The sequence below is a fragment of the Halichondria panicea genome, chromosome 1 (assembly GCF_963675165.1).
Source record: "Halichondria panicea chromosome 1, odHalPani1.1, whole genome shotgun sequence".
In the NCBI taxonomy this organism is placed as follows: Eukaryota; Metazoa; Porifera; class Demospongiae; order Suberitida; family Halichondriidae; genus Halichondria; species Halichondria panicea.
Window position 1 is genome coordinate 11,506,569 of NC_087377.1, and position 15,449 is coordinate 11,522,017.

The 15,449-nt window shown below is 40.9% G+C and overlaps 3 protein-coding genes across 4 annotated transcripts; 1 reads left to right on the top strand and 2 right to left on the bottom strand.

Moving 5' to 3' along the window:
• Positions 1-306: 306 nt before the first annotated feature.
• Positions 307-3,916, bottom strand: LOC135347208 (uncharacterized). 2 transcript variants are annotated; one of them, XM_064545075.1, is made up of 11 exons: positions 3,713-3,916; positions 3,615-3,662; positions 3,464-3,517; positions 3,285-3,332; positions 3,098-3,145; positions 3,011-3,049; positions 2,606-2,777; positions 1,835-1,968; positions 1,455-1,620; positions 893-1,049; positions 307-601 (listed from the first exon to the last, which is right to left on the bottom strand). In XM_064545075.1, exons 1-11 carry the CDS (start codon positions 3,914-3,916, stop codon positions 505-507), a joined length of 1,167 nt encoding a protein of 388 aa, XP_064401145.1. In that variant the 3' UTR covers positions 307-504. The 2 variants fall into 2 exon arrangements, with proteins under 2 accessions (XP_064401145.1, XP_064401137.1); XM_064545067.1 differs by having other exon boundaries at positions 2,606-2,786.
• Positions 3,917-3,951: 35 nt separating this feature from the next.
• LOC135347116 (uncharacterized) lies at positions 3,952-6,550 on the bottom strand. The gene is made up of 6 exons (XM_064544993.1): positions 5,616-6,550; positions 5,076-5,441; positions 4,751-5,032; positions 4,485-4,661; positions 4,220-4,429; positions 3,952-4,166 (listed from the first exon to the last, which is right to left on the bottom strand). The coding sequence occupies exons 1-6, from the start codon at positions 5,686-5,688 to the stop codon at positions 3,952-3,954; spliced, it is 1,323 nt and encodes a 440-aa protein (XP_064401063.1). The 5' UTR covers positions 5,689-6,550.
• Positions 6,551-7,586: 1,036 nt separating this feature from the next.
• On the top strand, positions 7,587-14,525 carry LOC135347375 (uncharacterized). Its single transcript, XM_064545346.1, has 9 exons — positions 7,587-7,714; positions 7,880-7,916; positions 12,609-12,935; positions 12,995-13,288; positions 13,345-13,445; positions 13,509-13,568; positions 14,069-14,110; positions 14,208-14,251; positions 14,380-14,525. Exons 3-8 carry the CDS (start codon positions 12,848-12,850, stop codon positions 14,217-14,219), a joined length of 597 nt encoding a protein of 198 aa, XP_064401416.1. The 5' UTR covers positions 7,587-7,714; positions 7,880-7,916; positions 12,609-12,847; the 3' UTR covers positions 14,220-14,251; positions 14,380-14,525.
• Positions 14,526-15,449: the final 924 nt, after the last annotated feature.

Here is a 15,449-nt window from a genome sequence, read left to right on the forward strand (position 1 = left end):
TTAGTCCTCTGTCTTGTATTGTTAGGTATAGTTTTAGTAATAATTATAGGAGCTCTAACACTCTCAATAACATCTGTAAAGGCAATAAAGTTTCATGATTTGCTGATTCAGTAAAAAATTTATGCTAGGTGCACAGTTGTCGAACCTCCTCTGGGCCTATGGTTTGAGGTATTATAACAAAACAGTTAATTTATGGACTTAGAATTGGTAATCAGTGGTTGAAATGAGCTACATGTACATGTATATTCTATTATAGTTGCTCAACATGTTACTATTACGTCAACCAAGCGGAGACTAATTGATAAACGTTATCAAAAAATTCTCGGGTAAAAAGTGAATTGAGAGGAAACAACCTATCTTGAATAAAACTTTCCTGACATGTTAAACATGTAAGCTGACAATTAAATGATTGTGGCTAAAATCCGGGGTAAACTAACAAAAATGATTTCATGTATTGAGAGTTTATTCTTGTACTAAAAATAGTTTTAATTCCGTACCACACACCTAGTGCTTGGTGTAGTGCTTAGAAGGGAGTGGAGGTGCCGGGGGTTCGTTGTTAGGGGCTGGTTTAGGAGGACGGGCTGGAACTATCTCAATAGTTCTGCATGGGAAAAGTGATAAGATAAGAACCGTTAACACTGCTAGATGATACAAGGGTAAAGTTATGATGACAGAACCACAGTTTATAATTATTTGTACAGTTCAAACATGGGAGACACATACATGTATTCGATGCATCTGTGGACCCATTATCCCAACCTATACCAACCTATACGGACACCTCCACCCTTTCGTTGGATTAAGGTTTACGTATAAAAACTTTGGTTGCTGACTACCATACAATTGCATTGGTGGTTATACATGGGAGCATGTTTTGTGGCACTCAACTTACGGTTTAGGAGGACGTGAGGGAGGCAGTGCCTTTGGTAATCCGGGGCCGTCATCTGTCGTTGTGGGTGATCGAGAGGGGAGGGGAGGGGAAGGGGCTCGGTCGTACTTGTACACGGTACTTGGTACTGCCTTCATGTTCAACTCCACTGGGAGGCGACCTGTGAGTGAGTGTGACGAGTGCATGGGGTAGTGTGGGTCATAATCATACTGTAGGGTGTATTTTGCTCCAGCAATTAAACTACTTGGATCGAGTTAACAGCTGTTAAACATACCAAGAGTCTCATTTTGATAAACAGGGAAGCATAATAATTACATGTATGTTGTATACCACAGTTCTCAATGAGTCAGAGAGAAGAGCAGGAATTGTAAAGGCTTGTTGTAAAGTGAAGCAGTGTTGTGTCTAGTGGTTGGGGTTAGGATAAAACACAATACTGCCCACACAATCAACTACTGTACGGTTATACTGACAATGACAGCTAGGCCACTATTAGTTAACAGCTTAACTATAGACTATATACCAGCAGGGCTACACTTCACGCAACACACATGAAACCACTACTCACCAGTATCGTAGATATTCATGAAATCCTTTGCCAGTTGCTCCTCTCCGATCTTACTAAGATGACCAGCCAGCTCCCTCCAGGTTGGTCGCCCGGAGCAACTCCTCATCCACTGGTCGATCACCTCCGTTAGACAGCCAGCGTGATTGTTGCCACATGAATCCTCGATCTAAAATGAGATACTTGAGTGAGTAGTGAGTTACACCAACAATAGATTAGCACTTCTATTTGTACGATTAAGGTGTGACCAGACAATGGGTTAATTATAGACTTTTAAGAAAGTTATTGTTATCAACTTTCATCATTAAAAAACAAAAAACAATTCCTTCACACCACGTACAGAACAATGATTGACCTTTGATAGATTTAAGATTAGTAAGTACCTGCTCAATCATTGTTTCAGGCAGCCTCATAGTCTCTGCTAGCTCCCTCCATTTGTGGTCCATTGACCTGATCTGCACCAAGGCCTGGTCAATGTCCAAGAGCTTGTCCACATCAGGCAGGGCTGGGGCTGAGGCTGTGTGTGTGTGTGTGTGTGTGTGTGTGTGAGAGAGAGAGAGAAAACTGACCTCCGCTAATGCAAAGAGGCTCGCACCTAAAACATATTTCAGTAGGCTATGCTTCAGGGCAGCACTACAATTAGGCCACCTGTCACTGGAGGAAGCAATGAATGCTATACACTTTCTAACACTCAAGCCATAAATACTATTGAATAGAGTCTATAGCAGCTATATCTTGCTGCCCAACTCATGATCAGTGTGTGAATCCACATAACAAGGTTAGCTCCCAATTACCCACTGCCTTAACAGGTAAGGGTAAAACCAGAAGCTGTAAACTTGACAGCAAAGAACCACTGGTTCCTAATCAGCTGGTCAGGTGATGGGATTCTGCCATTTCGGCTGATTAAGAAAAAGTGTGCTGTAATGTTGTCTGTTCCTGGTAGTAGGATGCTTCTATCTTGTCTTTCCAAGTGATGTTTTGCCTGTCTACCAGGAACACACAACAACACAGCTTAATCATACGGAATGGGGATCTCGCTAGATATCTCTAACTACCAGGAACGGATGCACTATGGTACATTCTAACATAATTATCTGGTACACCTATCAAAATCAGTGACAATGACTCAAAGCCTATCACATAAACAGGCTCACCTGTTGGGCTGGTGGGGAGGGTGGCTGCTTTAGCCTGTTTCCTGCTGGTGGCAGCAACATCCACAGTGGCGTAGGTAACCTGGTGCTGGTCCACTGTGGCAGTTGTGTTTTTGCCTGTCTTGTGGGGCTGGCTGGACCTAAGGGCAGCATAGACCACTGGCTCCACTGTAGCCTGAGGTGTCTGGAAACAAACAGAGTTAAGAATATCTTTCAGTTACAGATCTGTACAATATGTGAAGCAGGATATCACGGTAAAGTATTGTATTGGTGTACATGCAACACAGGACACGCACAAACAGTTTCTTTATGAACCAAAGATGATTTGTTTAACTTTAAATTAGTAGTTATAATGCCAACCAAAACAAACACCATTTTGTCACAATACTCTCACACACACACACTCACCACATTGCCGAGCTGGCCATAGCCGGGTAGTCTCTGAGTCTGCAGGAAAATAGAGTGCAATGAACAATTGTGTCTAGATGATATTACCTGTCCAGTGTTCATTGTACTGTAGCCTTCCGCGTTGACTCCTATCTTCTGTAAGGAGGAAAAAATCAAAAATCAATGCTTTGTTCAATAGCTCTAGGTAATGGTGGTGAGGTGGCCTTTGTGTGTTCATGTGTGTACAACAATGTATATATAACATCTGGCAGCTAGTAACCATTTATTCACGTACATTGTCTGAGTTGAGGACCACCTCATCGTAAGTCAGTGCCCCAGCATCCTGTACATGAATATATAGAAAGTGAGTGCACTGCACATTTTTTATGTGACATAAACCAATTTTGGCTAAATATGAGGTACCATGGTCTATACATGTATGTATATAGTGTAAACTGACTAAGCTCTTCTCACCGGGCTACGATTAACTCTGCTGTAACCCTCAGAGTCAGGAGGAGGAGGATGGGCCTAACAGAGATTGGGTGGGGGGGGGAGACAGATTATTTAAGGCTCTTACCTTCCAGCATCATAATTATGTACAACAGCAAAAACAGAATAAACTCACTTTCTTTGCATTCCTTGGGCCGTCATGCCTCAGCTCACTGTAGTCTCCCTGAGCAGTGACACATAGGTACACACTACACACTGAGTTTATGATCTTACCTGAAGTCCCGACATCTCCACCACATCTTCTCTAAACTCATCTGATTTGTGTCGCCCCAGTGAGAACAGGACAATCACCACAATAGCTGTTAAACACACTACCAGTAGTATACCTCCAACAATACCACCTACTATGGCAGCAGCATTAGCTGGGAGGGAAATCAATATGACACACTCATCACAATGATATACACAGATATGCATGATGGGATACTTGACTTTCAATTAACAAGTAGAGATTACTCACGACCTGTTGTTATAGGTACACACATAGTATCCTCTGGCTCAGTGCTCCAGACTCCAGAATTAGTGCAAGTGATGGTGTTGGGTCCTATCAGTGAGAGTCCATTGTCACACTGGTAAGTCAGCACTGTTCCCTCCAACACTGTCTTGTTCACCCTTTCATAGTCCACTATAGCACCGTTGGATGGCTCCTCAGGAAAAGAGCAGTTGACTAAAATTAGGATCAAGGATTGGAATCAGCCTATAATAACCGTACTGTTTTACCTGGCCTCTCTCTGCACACCAAGCTCCCAGGATTCTCCACCCACTCTCCCCTACCCCCCACATCAGTGCATGTACTGGTCCTCACATTAGGGGGGAACAGTCCCTCATCACAGCGGTAGGTGACCTGTGAACCCAGTGAGAAGGGTGGTGTCCCACCACTGAGGTCCACACTACCTCTAGATGGTGCAGCAGGCGAACCACAGGTGGCAACTGAGAGGAGGGGACTATAGCGTACAATGCAGCCATGATATTAATTACAACTTACCTGAGAGACACATGTAAGTGGTGGGGTCAGATGACCATCGTCCATCACTCTCACAGGTTGCAGTTACTGTCTGTCTATTGCAAGTGAAGCTTAGTATTGATCCTATTAGTACAGGCAGTGGTGGACGACCATTGATGGTCACTGGATCCGCAGGTGGTGGATTAGAGGGGCAGGTAACTGCATTGGAGAAACATAATATAAGGTGTAGGTTACTAATCCATAGAAAAAAGGACACTGCATTCCTTCTATTGGTCACTTCTACTAACCAATAGCAGGAATCACCACCATTACAGCACTGCTATTGCCAGCACAGTTGACAGTTTTGATGGTCACAGTGTAGTGAGTGTCGTAGGAGATGGTTATCTGTGCCGAGGTGGTCTCCACGGTGACTGGTGACTCGGAGAGAGGTGTTGGGGAGATGGTGAGGGCATAGCTGACAGACACACCACCAATAGAGGAGGGGGAGTTCCAGTCCAGAGCGATAATGGAAGAGAGAGTTTGATTTTGAATGGAGGAAATTATTGGGTTGAGTGGAGAAGTTGGGGCACCTGCAAATTCATGATTAGCTGCATGGAGAATTTAAAAACTCACCAGCAACTGTTACAGTCTGTTGTGACTCTATTACAACACCATTATTAATAGTAGCAACACAGGTGACATTGCTACCATCCAGTACAGACACTTCACTAAGGTTGATGAGAGTGGACGTCAGATTTCCATTATCATTGCTTACAAGAACAACCTCAAACATGATCACTCCAGATCCAAATGTGTCCCTTCGACCAACTTTTGAGAATATATCGAATGGATTCGTTTGTGCTTCTGACATCAACATAGACTCTGCTGGAGGATCTACTCTCCATTGCAATGCAACACCATCAGGTACGAAGCATGTGAACAGAACTGTCTCTCCAGGACACGCCACACTCGTGTTATACATCAGATCCAAAGTGGCCTCTGTTTTGGAAACAAAATGACAGAAGTATCTAATAGGGCAATAATATGGTACAGTTACATGTATTTGTACTTGAATACTGAATACACATGATACATCTGCTATCAGCCTATCTACCTTAAAACATAGCTACGTACCGGTACCCAGGCTAGATCTAGTCTAGGCACGAACTTTACCTGCAACAACAAAAGATGATAGGAGATAGAACAGGAGACATATCTGGACAAGAAGATCCATCGCTAACTGCATGAAAACAAATCCCAGCTAGACATAAACTACATTATATCAGAGATACAAAAGAAAGGGGATTGGAAACGACCGCCCACGCCCTATGTAAAAGGACTGACATCCGGTGAAGCAGAGATACAAAAGAAAGGGGATTGGAAACGACCGCCCACGCCCTATGTAAAAGGACTGACATCCGGTGAAGCACTCTGTGTAATTATTGCGCTCGCAAATAATTACATGGAAAAGTTTTATATCCCTGGTTTCTAGCTCTCCTATCCACTAGAGATCACTCAGGGCCTGGGAGATACTTGAGAGAAGTAAGCTTATACCACTGACAAGCTCTAAGTCCGTTGTCTTTACTCTGTTTCCAATTTTTTTGAGTTTAGCTTGAATTACTCTATGTCAACTTTTCTCTGTCCCTCCTGTGAAGTGAAAACAGCAAAGGACATTGCTTGACTTGGTTATTATGTATCTAAGTGCTACATAGAATGGCTTCATGCTATAAATAAGCTGTACTGTTCATAAACGTTTGCAGTATAGTCCTTCAAACTGCTTTAGTATACTTTTAGACACGCCACAGGCCTGTCCCTCCTACGACTTCATAGTAAAGGCTATTTCTTCTTGCATAGCATTTATTTGTCTAGTAATAGTGGCTGCATGGCTTAGTCGACTTTTTAGAGCTAAATTCTCTTTACTTTTTAGAAAAATCAACATTAAAAATGATCAATTTCACTGTTTCTATGTACAGCACATTGTAGAGCAGTCAAGACTGGTAATGAGCATGCTGACTATAAATATAATCCTTTGTAGTTTTAGCCACGCCCTATAACGCGGAATGCTTCACACAAAAATTTCGTAAAAATTTCGTTTCCAATCCCCTTTCTTTTGTATCTCTGGGTGAAGCACTCCGTGTAATTATTGCGCTCGCAAATAATTACATGGAGGACTGCGCTATGGTTTTGTATCCCTGCTCTCCTATCCACTAGAGATCACTCAGGGCCTGGGAGATACTTGAGAGAAGTAAGCTTATACCACTGACAAGCTCTAAGTCAGTTGTCTTTACTCTGCTTCCAATTTTTTGAGTTTAGCTTGAATTACTCTATGTCAACTTTTCTCTGTCCCTCCTGTGAAGTCAAAACAGCAAAGGACATTGCTTGACTTGGTTATTATGTATCTAAGTGCTACATAGAATGGCTTTATGCTATAAATAAGCTGTACTGTTCATAAACGTTTGCAGTATAGTCCTTTAAACTGCTTTAGTATACTTTTAGACACACCACGGGCCTGTCCCTCCTACGACTTCATAGTAAAGGCTATTTCTTCTTGCATAGCATTTATTTGTCTAGTAATAGTGGCTGCGTTGCTTAGTCGACTTTTTAGAGCTAAATTCTCTTTACTTTTTAGAAAAATCAACATTAAAAAATGATCAATTTCACTGTTTCTATGTACAGCACATTGTAGAGCAGTCAAGACAGGTAATGAGCATGCTGACTATAAATATAATCCTTTGTAGTTTTAGCCACGCCCTATAACGCGGAATGCTTCACGCAAAAATTTCGTAAAAATTTCGTTTCCAATCCCCTTTCTTTTGTATCTCTGATTACCGTATAGCGCGAAATTTTCTAGGCACTTATATTTCGTGGATTGGCCTCTAAAAACCATTTCGTTGCACAATGTTCGCGGAATGGCTGCTTACCGGAAGCCACGCCTTTAAATCTTTGCATGATAGCAGGTAATTCTAATTAAAGAACACTTTTTGTGGACTTAATTTTCGTGTAGAATTCTAACCCCACGAAATCCGCGAAAATTAAGCCCCTCGAAAATTTCGCGCTATACGGTATATTAGCTGCACAGCCCCCTCATGCTCATCCGTGACAACAAGGCCACGCCTCCGGGGCAATTTACTGTAAGTCTGGAACCTGGGTTGGGATTTCAGATGTATGTTTATATGTACCTTCATTTTTGTCGTGCCGTGCCACTAAGCGTCTTTATATCCATGGTTCATTGAATTCGCCCGAAAATCATGGCTCTTTTCTTCGTCTTTTTTGTAAGTCAGCAATAATAATAATGTAGATGTATAATAAAATTATTATTGAATTAGTATGCTGTGTGAATGGTCAATGACTGTACTTGTGCATATCTCCTATCCGTCTATTCTTGAAGTATGTACTCATAGTAAATGCTATCATTCTGTTGCTCTGTTAATTCTCAGACTGCTGTGATTGCCCACATGCTAGCAAGCAGTAACGGTAAGAATCCAGTGGTGTATATAGGTACCGTATAAGCTCTTTTTAAGGCGCCCCTCTAAAGATGCGCCATGAAGCCTCCAAAGTAATTTTTGAAACTCTAAATGGAGCTCCACCATGTGTGAGTATGGCTGCGCGTTGGTAAATAGAGGTAAAATGAGCAAACAGATCACAGAATTCTTCCTTCCACATCTGGGCAGCCCTCAAGCCAAAAGTAACCACAGTACCCCTCTACAACCTAGCCTGTTGGAAGACCAAGAAAACTGCTGCAGGTGCCTGGCCCTGTGGCATCAAGCTAGCTGTTCTGAACTTCATGGAGTAACCAGGTAAGATAGCGAGATAAGGGGGTGCTCCAGCACCTATGCTTCCTACGCTCCTGACATGCACAGTCCATTTGCAAAGCTATTTTTTACCTCCAATTAGAAGGCACATCTCTAAAGACACGCCATCACGCCATCCAGTCTCGAAACAACCTGAGCCACCTTTACCAGCGTAATTATTTTAATGTGGCGCCTTAAAAAGAGCTTATACCGTAGATGTTTTTACAAAGAGGGGCGCTGATACACGCTCACGTCATACACATAATAAAAGTCCATATTAATTTCTGCGGCTCTCCCCTAGGAAAGGTTTGAGATTGATGGAGATTTTAATCCAGTGCAGGTGTATTGTAGTGTATTACAGTAGTGCTTGTGCAACTACAGTGCATGCAGCTTAGAGAGTAGATTACCACAAATTTGTGAGTAGCTGTACTTAAATGTAAATATCTTTCGATTGGAGAAATTGTACTGATACTAGCGTAGGTGAATGATAGCCTCCTTCGCAGCCTCTTCTTTTTCTGTTCTTTGTCACAATAAGAGAAGAGAAAATTGGAGGAACAAAGAAAGAAAGAAAGAACAAAGAAAAGGAGACGCGTGATCCCCATACTGACGTAGACACATTTTAACGAGCGTAGGCGAGAGAAAACCTCAATAACTGTCCTCCCACACAGTACTTGGAACGCATTTATTAGGAACATAACCTGTACTGGAGTGTATAATTAGTAAAACCAGTAGGTTTTACATAGGATTGGCAGTGGGTTTGCCCGTGTTTAGCAATATTTCAATTATTTTGACTCATGTTCAAACTGTTCTATCTCTGCAGGGAAAGGCCACATCAAGAAACTGGCTGAACAGATAGTTTATTTAGCCTTTTCTCTCTTTGTATCTCTCATTTCATAATCCATAAACATTTTAATGAATGAATATTTTCATTTTAAAAATTGCACTATTTCGACGTTTCACCGCTCTTTGTCTGACTGACTAAGTAAGTAAGTGAGTAAGTAAGTAAGTAAGTTTCTTGCCCAGCATTTACTCCAAGTACAGCCATCTCCAGGACATTCTGCACAGGGTTTCCAAACGACTACAACCTGGATTACAAAGCGCTTCTTCAGATTTGCGATTGCTTCCACAAGGCAGATGACCTCTCAGTCTCTATTTCTCTTACCTAGACAATTCCGCCATCTTTAATGACTCAGCAATTGCGTTGTGGCCAATAATAATAGATAGGCGTGGCTAATAAACCGTGCGCCTAAAATCAGTGCAGCAGTGCTTTTCCAGAGCCTGAGGTGTTCCTTTTCTTCACACTGTTCAGCTCTAGCTCCCTTTCTCTGACAGGCATGCTATATGCACTGGCTAGATATCATGCTCTTAAAATGGCTGTCATTTAATACTGATTCGCAAATTCAACATAATTATCAAGCAATAAATTATTACTCATTATACTATAATTATTAGTCCAGAGATATTCTAGAAGATATCTGATTAGTCCTGTCTTCTCTTCTTGTACTGCCTCTTGACGTTCCACTTTATGCATGTCATGATACGTAAACTGTACTGAAAAAGAAAGGGAATCCGACTAGAAAAACATTTGCAATGTGAAAAATTGCTAGGATTGGCCAGGGGAACCACAAAAAAGCGTGGGAACAAGAAATCAGACGAGAGCATAACTCCAATCCGTTACAACGTCATGAACATGTACAATACATAGTATATTAAATAATAGACTGTGTTCCAGATCCACCTATCAGCTTCCATCCACCACATCATTCCATGCAGTCACCAGTACGGTCCGTGCATGTTACTACGCATGGATGGACTGTGTGTACCTGTGCTCAACACTGCATGTATTAGGAACATCAATTCATCACAAATCATCATGATTATGTGCCCCACATTCTAAAATGGATGTATAATAAATATATATAGGGATTGGTCATCACTCCACCAGTAAAAATTGCGTGGCATATTGGATGGGAAAACATGGGAAAACTACCAGTATACATGTGATTGACGTTGTAACGGATTGGAGTTATGCTCTCGTCTGATTTCTTGTTCCCACGCTTTTTTGTGGTTCCCCTGGCCAATCCTAGCAATTTTTCACATTGCAAATGTTTTTCTAGTCGGATTAATTTTATGAACAGTAGCATGAGTAGAGTAGGCCTTCGTGAGACCTTTAGTCAGTAGAGAAAGTATGAAAAACTAGAGTAGACTATACTGCTGTAGATCTAATAATTATATCTACTAGTCAAGTGGGTCTAGCAGACCCAGGAAAAAACTGAGCTAAATTTAGATCTAGATCTAGATCTTTAGCCTTCAGTCTTTACTAGGTAAGCCCTCGTCTACGATGTCTCCACACTTGATTCTGGCTTACTATCTATGATGCTAACAGCTTTTATGTTAGAGTTTGCAATGCGTAGGCATGCTGTAGCGTTTTGCTCTGTCAGGCTCCGCCCAGCTAATGATTGCCCACGCTCATTTTCACTTGTCTATACCACTTGTCTACTGTCACGCGACTTAGCAAGGCAGGCTCTCCTTTTTCTCTTCTTTCTTTCTTTGTTCCTCCAATTTGTCCCGAATTTTATCTTATTGAACTATTGTGACAAAGAACAGAAAAAGGAGAGGCTGCGAAGGAGGCTAGGTGAATGACCAAACATACTCAAAAATGTTTCCATGAAACATACAGTGGTGGGTTTGTGGTGATTAATAGAACAACAGCAAATTGTTGTAGTGGGTAATCGGTTAGAGTAATAAAACAGCAATATTGTACAGCTAAGGTCCTAGACTTTATCACATAATTGTTCAATGATTTAGATATCCTGACCATCCCTTTATGGGTCTTACATATGTTCACAGTGTTTATAATTCATGATTTACCAAGAACAAACCAATGACGCTTTAAATCAACCGCAAGCTTAATTAAGAGTGGGAGTACAGTTATTGTATGCCCACTTACGTGGTTAATTAGAGTGTCATCGATTTGTGGTTAGCAGCTTGTGATGTCATCAAAACGGTAGAGGAATATGTAGTTTTTCAGTGGTATCTCAACAATGGAATAAGCATAGAGGATTTTCTTGGTATCAAAATGTAGTCCATTTATTTGTAAACTTACCAGAGAACTTTTAAAGCTAAGCTATACAATTTTCACTCTAACCATAAGTGTACCTAAAACCGGTAAATCATGAAAGCACCGCAGGTGCTGATGCCTCGGTGGAGATGCCAAAGCTACATAACATAAAGCTACTAAAAGCTTTTATACACTCATTAGCCTCGATCCCAGGCCGCACTTCACTCAGGGAAAGGCCGGTGTAGGAGGCTTATATCTGCACTCATATGATTAACATTTTTGCATGCAAACTCGAAGAGTGGGTAATGATCCACCATGATTGTTGTTAAAACGATCGATGCCAAAAGTTCAAGTCTAAAATTAATCGCTGCATCAGCAGAGCCTTACAGCTCTCTTCTCACTCTTGCAGCTACCAATAGCTAGCGTTCTAGTGCAGAGCTAACTATTAAGTAGAGTAGCAACACAAGTTTGGCTACGTGCTCTTCTGAAAAGGCTGCAATGGCATTCCAAGTAAGCAAAACTAGGCATAACTCGAGAACGAAGTACTATTTTGCAAATCCACGAATTCAAATCCAAGTAAACATAACTAGAAGACTCTTACTTGCACTTGATTCATCCTTGAGCAGCTGTAGCAGTCTACACACACACAGAGATACACAAACACACTAGTGTACTGTATACCTCGCTTGCGCATGCGTACCGAGACATAATGAATTATAGACACTGTGAACATATGTAAGCCCCCATAAAGGGATGGTCAGGATATTGAACAATTATGTGATAAAGTCTAGGACTTTTAGCTGTACAAATTACTGTTTTATTACTCTAACCGATTACCCACTATAACATTTTGCTGTTGTTCTATTAATCACCACAAACCCACCACCTTATGTTTCCATGGAAACGTTTTTGGGTATATTGTAGCTTGGTCCAGAGTAGGTTGGTCACGCGTCATAATGTTTTACGGAGGAAATGTGTGTGCATGGAATTAAACTACTACGACTCATTAACTAACAGGAGATATACAAGAGAGATAGACAAGCAAGAATGGGTAAAATGCTGACTCAGCAGGATCGAAAAGGATCGATTTTAAGCGTATTCGTGAGATTATTGATGACTATTAATGACTAACCGATGACTACAGATGACGCGTGTCCAGCCTCCTCTGAGCTTGGTCATTCACCTACACAATAGTATCAGCACAATTTCTTAGAAATGTTCCAATCAAAAGATATTTACATTTAAGTACAGCTACTCACATATTTGGTAATCTAAGCTGGATGCACTGTAAATTTTATTCTTGTAAAACTCCAGGTCAAGCAGTATCCCTAATGTCACCTCTTGAACAAGGTGACTTTTACTGTGATCAGGACAGAATAACCTGTATTGGAATTGGAGGAGTTATTTTATGGACAGCTCCACCATCAATCCCTGAAAACGATCCACGAGGTTTTTCTTCTTCTAGCAATCTACAAACGCCTGTACCATTTGGTAATGTTGAAATAACATTGACTAACATTGTGCCCGGTACTCCTCCTAACCTTACATAGGTAATGACTCTGTCAAATATCTCTGAGGTGAACGTGACTTGTCAAACAGAAGTGTCTGGTTCTCTGCAAGCACTAACTTTAATTCGTTCAAGTGAGTTACCATAAATTATTGTGGTGTGTGTAATGCTGAGCTTCCATTACAATTTGCAGTAACACCTTCGGCTGCTAGTAATCTTCAAGTTCTACATATAAGTTGCACGTCATTCAGAATTACTTGGACGGCTGCTACTGAAAACTATGATCTAATGCACTATGTTGCTCAAGTTTATGTTGATGACTCAGCAACGCAATATAATACCACGAACACCTCTATGGATTTGGACCTTCCACTATCTGGTGGAGAGAGAATCCATGTAACTGTTGCTGTTGTGACCAGATGTGGTCAAGTTAGTATGCCAATCAATTCGAATGTCATTGTCTTCGTTTATACAAGTGTCTGTGAAAGTAAGCTAATTATTATTGTCGTGCCAACTGCTTATCAATGCACTTTTTATTTTAAGATTTGTGTAGGCCATGTGACAATAGAGGTTGTTTAATTGCTTCTGTGATTATCAGTGGTGTTTTACTTCTGCTTCTTGTTGGTACTTGGACAGGTATTTTGGTAAGTGAACAGTTATTGACAGACGTATTTCATTTTGTGTCCAATTTTATAATGATGTTTTAGTGGCAGAAGTATTGCCGGAAATGTCAATGCCGAAAAAAGAGTGTTCATCAATCTCAATCGGTTAGTTATTGTTCATTGTACATGTGATAGGTGTATTTGATGTGTACCACCCGAGGGAGTACATATCAGGGTGTCATACAAGGGGAAAGGGGGCTCCAATTCCACCCCCCCCTAAAATTTGCATTCATGTACTAGTTGTATGACGGAATGTCCATAGCTAACGGAGTATTAGACAGAGATACAGTACAGAAAGAAATAACAGTTGACCTTTTTTTAGCTGGTTACTTTTCTTATTTCCCCCCTCTACTTCAAATCCTGTATATGACATCCTGCATATACAACTGCGCAAGGGTTCAAATTCTATGATAAACACATTTACAAATGAGTAGTGTCAACATTCTTGATCTTCACTGTGTGCTTTGGTATTGTGCCAACCATAACTATAACTAGTTAAGACTCTTATAAAGGCAATGCAGCATTTTTAGGTGATGCTTTAGGTTTCATTTTATATTCCTGGAGGGTTTATGGATGTCATACAATGATATACCTTTTTGCTGTAGGAATCTGGCAGTACTGAGCTTAAAACGACAGACTCACAATTGGTTAGTTAGTGTGAACATATGTCATATGCATTCAACCATTGATTACGACTTATATTGTATGCTTGACGGTGCGTACATAATAGTCCTCGTTTCTTAGGAACAAAAATGATGTGGGAAATGAACGATTGTTCCTTTAATGAAGTAAGTGCAGGAACCTTTAATCCATTTGTGAATGCATTGATTGTTGATGAGATCTGCCTTTGAAGCTGAATTGTGTAATTGCCTTTTATAATTATAAATAACAATGTTGTACCTTCTCTCTTTTGTAGGCTTCAAGAAAGAAAAAACTATTGTAGTGTTATGCCTATAGCTAGGATTGCGAGAGTATAAGTAGCTACAGTAAACTACTCTTTCAGTTCAACATGTGTTTAAGATGCAAGATCACAATACTGCGCATGCTCAGTTGACATAAGAGCATGCACTACCGTATAGCGGGTAATTTTCGTGGGGCAAAATATTCGTGGTTGGAGGTCTGACCACGAATATTTTACCCACGAATGAAGCGACCTTGCCTACAATCCAAGCAGCAACCACGAAAAATATTACCCACGAAATGTCTCAATATTGCTGAACCACGAATATTTTGTCCCCAAAAAAATTACCCGCTATACGGTATTTACATAACAAAATACATACAGTAGACTCGCTATTCCGGCTCTCTGAAGTACGGCCACCTCGATATACCGGCCATTTGGCTTGGCACGGAATGCTAGCTATATTATGTTTACTATACAAAAACTCACCCTGAAGTACAGCCATTCCATTTAACTGCCAGTGCTGGCTGTCCCAAACAATGTGTTCAATGTAATTTTATATAATTTTTTCTAATAATTATTACGGCCGGATATGACGTTTTGGGTGTGGTTTAGCAAATAAAATTGGATTACACTAAAATAGAGAACAGAATGATTCATTATCCTACATTATCCTCGAGACAAGAACCGCAAAAGTAGTCATTAGCTAGAGGTAAGGTAGTTTTAAGCCGCGGCTATTTCCTGAGCTGGGGCCACCTCGCTATATTCTATTAGACTAGCAAGCCACTCCCTTTTCTCTGATTGGACGGGGGGGGGGGGGGGGGGGGGGGGGGAGAAAAGGGGCTGATGGTGACTCTGGGCTACAGCTTCTGTAAATCAGGAATGCTATTATTATTAATTAATTAATTAATATTAATGTCATGTGCAAATAATTATCCAATTTATTCTGATTTGTCAAAAGCTAAAAACACACAGAAGACAAGTATACAGATCTATCTAGCCAGCCTTTTGATATTATAGATCCTTGTACCAGTGTCTGTTGTGCCACAACTTGTGGATTAGCATGGAACAGCTGATGAACGTAG

Bases quoted from the DNA above. Each gene is read 5' to 3' on its own strand.
- LOC135347116 (XM_064544993.1), bottom strand. From the start codon at position 5,688: ATGCAGTTAGCGATGGATCTTCTTGTCCAGATATGTCTCCTGTTCTAT. The intron at 5,033-5,075 runs GTGAGTTTTTAA...ATGAATTTGCAG, and splicing joins ACAGACTGTAACAGTTGCTG to GTGCCCCAACTTCTCCACTC. The intron at 4,167-4,219 runs GTAAAACAGTAC...TCCTAATTTTAG, and splicing joins GGTGTGCAGAGAGAGGCCAG to TCAACTGCTCTTTTCCTGAG.
- LOC135347375 (XM_064545346.1), top strand. From the start codon at position 12,848: ATGACTCTGTCAAATATCTCTGAGGTGAACGTGACTTGTCAAACAGAA. The intron at 13,289-13,344 runs GTAAGCTAATTA...TTTTATTTTAAG, and splicing joins TTATACAAGTGTCTGTGAAA to ATTTGTGTAGGCCATGTGAC. The intron at 13,446-13,508 runs GTAAGTGAACAG...ATGATGTTTTAG, and splicing joins GTACTTGGACAGGTATTTTG to TGGCAGAAGTATTGCCGGAA.
- LOC135347208 (XM_064545067.1), bottom strand. From the start codon at position 3,916: ATGCATATCTGTGTATATCATTGTGATGAGTGTGTCATATTGATTTCC. The intron at 3,146-3,284 runs GTACGTGAATAA...TCCTCCTTACAG, and splicing joins TGGTCCTCAACTCAGACAAT to AAGATAGGAGTCAACGCGGA. The intron at 2,787-3,010 runs GTGAGTGTGTGT...GTTTGTTTCCAG, and splicing joins ATGGCCAGCTCGGCAATGTG to ACACCTCAGGCTACAGTGGA.